The sequence below is a fragment of the Neophocaena asiaeorientalis genome, unplaced genomic scaffold, assembly GCF_003031525.2.
Source record: "Neophocaena asiaeorientalis asiaeorientalis breed wild unplaced genomic scaffold, Neophocaena_asiaeorientalis_V1.1 scaffold629, whole genome shotgun sequence".
NCBI classification, from domain to species: Eukaryota; Metazoa; Chordata; class Mammalia; order Artiodactyla; family Phocoenidae; genus Neophocaena; species Neophocaena asiaeorientalis.
Genome location: NW_020175468.1, coordinates 3,470,628 through 3,479,151, shown reverse-complemented (window position 1 = coordinate 3,479,151; position 8,524 = coordinate 3,470,628). Strand labels below are relative to the sequence as shown.

Below are 8,524 nucleotides of genomic sequence, written 5' to 3'. Positions count from 1 at the left end.
ACACTGTAGCTCCTGGGCTGGAGTGGGGCACACAGCGGGGAGGGGAGGGATGGTGGGGAGCTGGGCATGTGGGGAGAGGGGTACAAATGCGGGTGGAGGAGCCGAGCCCGCAGCCTGGCCTCCCCCTGCCCGGAGCTCACCCTCGGGGGCCGAGAGGCTGAACACGATCACTCGGGAGATGGGGCCGTCCTGCAGGATCGTCCAAGTCTGCAGAACCTCTGTGTGGAGGGCGAGGACTCAGGGCCCCGTCCCGAGCACCCCTGCCCCCGTCCGGATCCGCCCCTGGGCCCCCGCCCCAGCCATCACCTCGACTCTGCTGGTCTACGTGGGCGACACGGACATAACCGCTCTGACAGCCGAGAGCTGAGAGTCGCCGGGACGTGCCGGGCAGGTTGTGCACGTCAAGCCAGAGGACACTGGGGGTGGACGGGTGGACAGAGGGGCCTGAGGGCCGTCGCCAGGCCCCAGCCCCCACCTCCACCTCCCTAGAAGCATCCACCCCACCCCACCTCCGGTAGAGCCTTGGGCCTCCGCTGGGCCTGACTTCTTTAGGGGTCAATTCCCACCACCTGATTTCTCTGAGGCTGCCTGCCCCAGTTCCCACTGGCCTCTGTCCGGGCCTCTCCTACCTACTGGTCAGGTTCGTGAGCTCTGGGAAGAGGTTTTCCACGGGCTGTTCTTCAAACTGATGCAGCCCCTCGTTCTGGGGGAAGCAAGACCCGCCACGAGCTTGGAGTCAGTGGCCAGCCTCACACACTGCGCCCTGTGCCAGCCCATGGTGGCCCCGGCAGGGCTCTGCCCACCAAGCCTCGCCCTGCCTCACCTCCTTGTAGAGATGAATGGCTGGGTCATTCCCACTCAGGAGAAACACGGTCTCCAGTTGATCCCCAACCTGGACCCTGAAAGCAGAAAAATCTAGAATGCCAGTGTGGTAGAGTCCGTGTGTTTTAAAATCCTCCTCTTGCAGAAACTCTTGCCTGCGAGAACCCTAACATTCTGGGTTCTAGACACTGGATCCAGAGCTAGGATCTCAGGATGTAGAATTCTAGAAACTAGCCCTCACAGAATCTCAGATTTTAGAACTTTCCAGTCTCAGAATCACAGAAACTCAGCGTTTTCGAACCTTCTGTTTCTAGAGCCCTCACTTGCTAGAATCTTCATTCTGGATGTGGATTCAGGAATGAACATGGAGCTCTAGAATGGGCTGCAGAACCTCAGAACACTAGCACCTCTTTACCCTAGAACCCCAGTGTTCTAGAAGTTCTGTTTTCTGTCTCCTTTGAAATGCTAGAACTTCTGGAAATTGCCATCATGGATATTCAGATTTACAGAATTGGTAGAATACCCAGATCGTAGAACCCAGAACATTAGTACTTTAGAACCTTCAGTTTCTAGAACTCTCATCTGCTAGACCAGAGGTTGGCAAATTATGACCTGCAGGGCAAATCCAAAACCCACGGCCTGTTTTTGTGAATAAAGTTTTATTGGAACACAGCCACACCCATTCATTTACACAGGGTCAATGGCTGCCTTCTTGCTACAGTGGCCAACTTGAGTAGTTGTGATAGAGATTATTTGACCCCGAAGCTGCGCCTTAAAAGAAAAAGTTTGCCAACCCCTCTGCTAGAACACTGGTGTTTTGGAATTCAGAGCTCTAGAATGGAATTCTTATACTTTGGGATTCTAGAACATCAGTATTCTAGACGGTCTGTATTCTATCTCCTTGGAATATGACAATGTTAGGGCTTTAATATTACAGAATCTCAGAATCATCAAACTGTAGAACTTTCAAATCTTGGAATCCCAGAGCTTACAACTCTAGAAAAATTGGCATTTCTGGGTCTTGGAATGCCCAAATCTAGATCGTTAGAATTTGAGAATTCTACACATCTGGAGCACAGGAGCTCATTCACTCTCAAATTATCTAGTTCAGGGATAACAAAATGGTAGCCCATCAGCCAAGTCTGGTCCACGGCTACCTTAAATGCACGATGCTCTAAAAAACAAACTAGTCTGATTGTCTATAGGCAGGTTTGTGGTCTCCAGTTTGCTACAGCCTCCGCCCTCCCAACACACACACACACACACACACACACACACACACACACACACTCCCTATTGCATCACACCTGTGGCTTACTTACTCTGCATGGCACAGTTGGAAAGGAGTGAACTGGAGCTCCAGGTTCAGGCAGCTCTCTGCAGGGGGAGTACAGGTAGATGGGCACAGGGGACCTGACAGCACCCCCCCAACCCCCTTCCTCATCCCTCCTTCCCTCCAGGCCACACTTACGGGCAATGGAGTCCAGGTTGTACTCAGAGCCAGGCTCGTAGTCACAGTAGATGTTAAGGAAGGGGCTGCCCTTGTCCCCTGAATCCTGGGAGAGGAAACTGGCCTCAGGGGAGAGTAGGGTCAGCAAGAGGGATATGGGTCAGACTCAGTAAGGAGGAGAAAATGGGTAGGTGGAGGGCTCTGGGTACCTTGATGAACGTGATCCCCACCACCAGGCCCTGCTTTGGGGGTGACTTGTTGAAGGTGTCGATGGAGACAATCTCTGCGTCCACTGGGAGAGGACAAAGTTCACGTTTCAGGCAGACCCGTGACCCCAATATTCCCAATCAACAGTGAGCCCTGACCTCTAGGACTCAGTCATCTCTGACCAGCACAAATTATCATGACCTCTGGGACGGTGTGAGTCCTGATCACCATCACCATCACCATCACCATGGTAGGAGGGATCCTGGTTTCTGAGTCTGAGGAATCCTGAACCCTAACTACTTCAGGCCCCTATTAGCCCTGTCCTCTGACCCCAATGCCTCCAGATTACCAGCCTTGACCCCCTTCAATCACCATCACCCTGATCCCATTCTCCCATCCTGGTGACCTGGCTCAGACAGAGCCTCAGAAGCCTTCTCAGCACTACATTCCAAGCCCCCCAGCCCCATGGCGCCACGCACCGGGAATGTAATTGAACTGCAGCTCCTTGGCCACGGGCCGGATTTTCTGTCGGAGGTCTTGGTAGCGGAAGCCTAGCACCTTGCCTTTAAGGGTGGCGGCCAGCAGCTCCCCGCGCCCACCCGCGCCGCCCGCCAGCCCGTACACATTGCTCTGAGACGAGAAGCGTGTGAAGCTGTCCTCGCGCAGCGGACAAGGCCCCGCGGCCACAGCCGCCTCCCCCATCACGCCCCTCAAACACTGGTCCCCGTAGCCCCCGCGGCTGCCCACTCTACGCCATGGACCGCCGGACGCCGGCTGGTCGCGCAGACTGATTACGTAGAGAAGCTGTCGACGCTGCCCTTTACCAAGATGGCTGCCAGCCGGGCCGCTTGGGCTTCCCACCAGACTTTGCCTCAATGCGCCTGCGCGCTCCTGCCTGGTCCTTTTCAGGGCCGAGGTGACTGCCGCCCACTGATTAAGGCCTGAAGATGGGAGGTGGTGGCCCCTGCTGTGGGCGGTGCGGAAGACGGAATAAGAAGAACCTTAATGCTCAATATAGCCCTTACGTGCCAGGAACTGTTCTAAGCGTTTACATCTATCAATTTTTAGTTAAAACTCACAGGCAGGCTTGAGGTAGGTACTATGATATGTTTTACCGATGAAAAAACTGAGGCACAGACAGGTAATTTGTCTAAGATCACACAGCTAGAAGCAGCAGTCAGTATTGGAACCCAAACACAAAAGCTCCATAGTTTGTTTTAATCACATCACCTTTAAAATGGTGAAATGCATTCTTCTTACCCCAAGGAAAAAGTTCTATCTATCCTGGCCAATCACCACCACCTTCTTTACTGAACGCCTACTTTATCAGTCATGTTGGCTGATTATCTCATTGAATCTTCACAACTACCCTGCTCTGGTTACCCCGCGTTCATTTATTCAGCATTTATTGACCACTGTATGAATTTATCTCCATAAACTGTTGCAACAACTTTGGAAAGAGGTTTATTATCCCAGTTTCTGGAGAATGAAACTGAGGCTCGGGGAGAATAAGTCCCTTGACTGATAGGATAGTAAGTGGTGGAGACAGGATGAGGTCTTCTGGGATTCCTGTATATACTTTTTTGTCTCCTGAAGGGCATCAAGGGTTTGGGGACTCTATGTATACCTGTATGTTATTTCCAGAAGACATGAGTTGGCCAGCTGTCCTGGCTACCTTGAGTAATCTTCTGTCACCCCCTTCCATGCAGAAAGAAAACACACACACACATGCACACACACACTGCAAGATCTGTGAAGGTGGTGACTGGATCTCCCTTGGTCACAGTCAAATCCCCGACGCCTGGCCCACAAGGCCTGACATGGAACGAGCATTTAGTAAATATGTTAAGAACCCAAAACTATGTACCAGGCCCTTTGCCAAGCACCTGGGACACTGTTGCATAAGAGCCCTGAGAGGAGAGTTCTCAAAGGCAGACTGGATCTGGAGGGTGGTGAAAAGAAAGGAGTTTGTGTCCACTCCAGATCTGGTTATGCTATTTAGTGCTGTAATCCCAGGGTTTGAGCCAGGGCATGGCACACAGTAGGTGCTGAGTAGATACTTGCTGAGTAAATGGGGGTGGGGTCTGGTTCTGCTGCTTCCGAACAATGTTTTCTTCAGGCTTCTTCTACCTCCCTTGGTAACCGCGAAACCACATTCCCTTCATATTTGAGTGAATGAATAAACAAACGGGTTGGAAAGGAAAGAACTATCCTGTTCAGTGGTTTCCAACCCTAAGTACACATTTGGATCACCTATGGAAAAAAACTCTCCAAAACCAAAAGGGTGGGGAACCTCAATCAAATCACAATTTATCAGAGTGCAACCTAAGCTTGAGCACTTTTAATATGACTTTAAAGCACACCCAGGGTTGAGAATCACTATTTAGGTCATGGCTGGCACAGATTCTCACACTACTTACTCTTCAGCCTGTGCCAAGGCAGACACTGGTAATCAATCTGAGATCTCAGGAGTCTTAACTGAGCTCTAGGCAGCCATTATCAATCGATTAGAGCTGTGGGAAAAGCTGAAGGGGACAGAGGGGCAGGACAGGGTGTCATATAGAGGCCACTCTTGACACACACTGAGCCTGAACCTTTCCTGAATTCCTTCCAGGCTCTAGGCTGCAGCAGTTCTCAGAGGAGCTTGCCCTGGTTTCCCAGGCAGCACCTCCTCTGCAGCCCCTGTTCACTTCCTGACGTCATGCCACATACTATGACACTGAGTCTGCAACTGGGCACTGACCCTCCTCCAGCTGTTCCCCTACTCCAAAGTGGGGAGCGCCCAGCCCAGCCCAGTGCCGGGTGGAAGCACAGGCACATCAGACTGTCCACCTGACAGGCAGGCCCACGTGCTGGAGTGTGGAGGAGGTGGCTGATTCTTGCCCTCCTTTCCTGGGCAAAGGGCTCCTGCTGTTTCCTCTCCCACTCACCATACCCGCTCGGTCCTCCTTGTACTCTGCCCGCCAAAGCCGCTCCCTCCCCCCACTTCAACAGATGGAACAGTGCCACTGGGGCTTTCAGCCCTCCCTGCAGGGAAATATGGACGTGGGGTGTGAGGCTGGAAGACTTGGTGGGCCTCCTCCAACCCTTCTTATCACCGGTGATGCATCCATCCTCCCGCCAGCTCTGGGGGAGGGGCACTGGCACCCATCATCCCAGCTGAAGAAACAAAGGACCAGAAAGCCCAGAGCTCAAAGATCCCAAGCCCATGGCTCCCAAACCCGCCAGCCCTGGGCCTCCCTTCTCTAGGCTTTGACCCAGCCCATCCTCCTGGTTAAGCCCGCCCTCTTCTTTCCCAGGAAGCACACCCAGAGCCCACGGTGGGAGGGCCAGGGAGAGGGGACACAGGCCCTGAAGGGTGAGGAGGGAGCAGAGGTGAGGAGGAAGAGACTCATGCACAAGTGTTGTCCTTTATTTCCTTCCTCAGGCAGCTGCAGCTTCCCACCAACACCTCGAAGCGCAGGGTGGAGATGCAGGGGTGGGCATGGGGATGACCCTCGGAGCTCCAGGGCCTGGGACTACCCTGAGAGGTGAGGGCTGCAGGAGGCTGGGAGGCTCCCGTGCTGGGTGGGGGAGGAGCCCACCTCCAGCAGTGACAGCAAATCACGGTGGCTACGTGGGCTCAGAGCTCGGCTGGGGGACAAAGGTGGAGAGACAGACACCAACCTCACGACTCAGCTGGTTGGGAGATGGGGGGCCAGATGCTGACCCTGACCCCTGGCAGCACCCACAGCAAATAGGTCTGCATCAATGATTCTGCGTGTCGGGGGGGAGAAGGGTACCTCCGGGGGCTTAAATAAAGGGGCAGGGGGCAAGGGATGCGGCGGGAACAGAGTATGACCGTCTGGCCAGCGGGCCTAGCCTCAAGGGCCCCCGAAGCAGTGCGGAGCCTGCGCTGTGGCTTGCGAGACTCCTTGGCGGGGAGGAGGGAAGGTCTCACAGCCAACGTCTCGGGTCCCACCTCTCTGGGCTCTTCGCGATCCTCGCTGGAGGGCCAGGCTGGGGGAGAGCGGACAGGGCAGGGAGATGGGTGCCAGGGGGCCAGGCGGGCCTAGCGCAGGTCCTCCTCGTCGCCCTGGATCGTCTTCTTGATGCGCAGCAGCATGGTGGTGAGCCACTGGTCCAGCCGGGAGATGGCGTCGTACTCCTTCACCTGTGTGCGCCGGGGGGCCGGTGTCAGGAGGGGCGGCCCACCCCGCGCCTGGCCTCGGCTCCCGCCCTGTCACCAATCCTAGCCCACGGTCTCTGTTCCCAAGAGCCTCCAGCCATGTCCCTGTCAGCCTCAGTCCCTGAGGAGGAGCAAGGGGAGGCATGGGCCCCGACCCAAGCCGGGGCGGCTCCCTTCTGTGTCTTTACTGGCCTGGGCGTGAGGCTTCCCTTGGGGGGAAGAAAGATTTTATGGCTGAAAAAAAAAAGTCCAGTTTTCTTGTTTTATGGATGGGAAATTGAGGCCTGGAGACATGACGAAGCGGCGGGATGGACCTGATGAGTTTCGTCTCTGTCATCATTCAGAGGCCTACGATTGGTGATGGGCACCCAGGGAGAGACATGCTTGACAGATACAGTCTGGAGAACCTAATGTGGGCCTAAGCTGGATGTAACTGAGTTCCAGAAAGCTCAGAACAGGGTAAGGAAAGGGAGGAACATCTCCATGGGGCGGTTCTATCGGGAAAGCTGCCGGAAAGGGGGACCCTCCCAATGCTGCCTCTCCAGCACCCTTTGCTCCTCCTCCCTCCTGCTGTCGGGGAGGGGAGAGGGAATGATGCGACTCATTCCCTCCCTCCCTGCACATCCAGGACCACCCGAAGTGCCCGATGTGAGACAGCCTCAACTGCTCACCCAGGGGGACTCTGAGTGGTGCAAAGACCTTGGCCTTCAGGAGCAGACAGATACGGGCTCCAACCCCAGCTCTGGCCCCGAGAGGCCTCAGTGCCATCATCTCTAAAAAGGGGAGAACACTCCCCGCACCTCTTGGGGCTACTTGTGAGGATTCTGCAGCGACTGGAGAAAGGAGTTCATGGCCAGGCGCTGGGACTGGAGATAAAAACGGGTGAAATTGGGCTTCCCTGGTGGCGCAGTGGTTGAGAGTCCACCTGCCGATGCTAGGGGACACGGGTTCGTACCCCGGTCCGGGAAGATCCCACATGCCGCGGAGCGGCTGGGCCCGTGAGCCACGGCCACTGAGCCTGCTATCTGGAGCCTGTGTAAAAAAAAAGTGTGAAATTCATGGGACCACATCTGACAAGGGCAGCCACCCCTGCCAGCCACTCACCGCCTCGGTGTAGCTGTCCACGTTCTGTTCCTCGTGGGCGTCTAACAATTTCTGCAAGAGAACGGCAGGCGGGGCTCAGGGGCCCAGGCTGGCCTGAGGCCTGACCTGGATGAGATTCACACACACACTATCTGGGTGAGTGAAAGTCGGGGGGACTCCCATGCTGACAGGAAGGAAGGGGCTGTGTTTCAGCCCTGCCCTCCGCATCACTAACACAGAACATCACGTGTGCACGCGTGCCCGTGTGCGTGTGAGATCCCACAGCCTCCCAGCTCTGCCCCCAGCTCCATCGTTGACTGAATCTTACTTGTCTCATCCAGAAACTGGTGACTCAAATGGCAGACGAGGGGGAAACAAAAGACCCTTGAAAAGTACTGTACAAATCTCGGTGATCGTGCTAACCAGAGCCAAGCCTCCAGACTCCCATCCACACGCCCTGCTCCAAGCGCAGAAGCAGGAAAGCGGTGGCCTGAGCCCCTGGCACTCACTTTCATCAGCTTGCACTCCCGGGAGTCGGAGAACGCAGGGAATAGCTCCTCATACTTCTGGACAGCGAGCTGAGTGTCGGCGAGGGTGGAGGGGAGGTCGAAGGGGACAAGTTAATAAAGAAGGGCCCTCGGAGCAGCTGGCCCGGCAGCCGAGGGGATCGGGGGCCGCTCTGGCCCCGAGTCAGCTGTCTGCGCCACCCCCCAGCCTCCAGTGACCCTGGGCTCTGTGCTTGGTGGCAGCTTCACGGAGCTGAGCTCAGTGCCAGGCTGGCTGCAGAGACAGCT

At 55.5% G+C, this 8,524-nt stretch overlaps 2 protein-coding genes across 2 annotated transcripts in view; both read right to left on the bottom strand.

The window, feature by feature from the left end:
• Positions 1-3,239, bottom strand: part of KPTN (kaptin, actin binding protein) — a 7,237-nt gene extending 3,998 nt beyond the window's left edge. Inside the window, exons 1-8 of the mRNA XM_024768850.1 lie at positions 2,959-3,239; positions 2,482-2,564; positions 2,294-2,378; positions 2,145-2,199; positions 824-899; positions 630-703; positions 307-416; positions 141-218 (exon numbers count right to left, since the gene is read on the bottom strand). Coding sequence (XP_024624618.1) covers positions 141-218; positions 307-416; positions 630-703; positions 824-899; positions 2,145-2,199; positions 2,294-2,378; positions 2,482-2,564; positions 2,959-3,181 — 784 coding nt within the window. The 5' untranslated portion in view covers positions 3,182-3,239. The remainder of the gene's footprint in view (positions 1-140; positions 219-306; positions 417-629; positions 704-823; positions 900-2,144; positions 2,200-2,293; positions 2,379-2,481; positions 2,565-2,958) is intronic.
• A 2,631-nt stretch (positions 3,240-5,870) lies between these two features.
• The window catches only part of NAPA (NSF attachment protein alpha), a 26,105-nt gene continuing 23,451 nt past the window's right edge, over positions 5,871-8,524 (bottom strand). The window contains exons 9-11 of the mRNA XM_024768444.1: positions 8,240-8,308; positions 7,752-7,802; positions 5,871-6,632 (exon numbers count right to left, since the gene is read on the bottom strand). Coding sequence (XP_024624212.1) covers positions 6,531-6,632; positions 7,752-7,802; positions 8,240-8,308 — 222 coding nt within the window. The 3' untranslated portion in view covers positions 5,871-6,530. The remainder of the gene's footprint in view (positions 6,633-7,751; positions 7,803-8,239; positions 8,309-8,524) is intronic.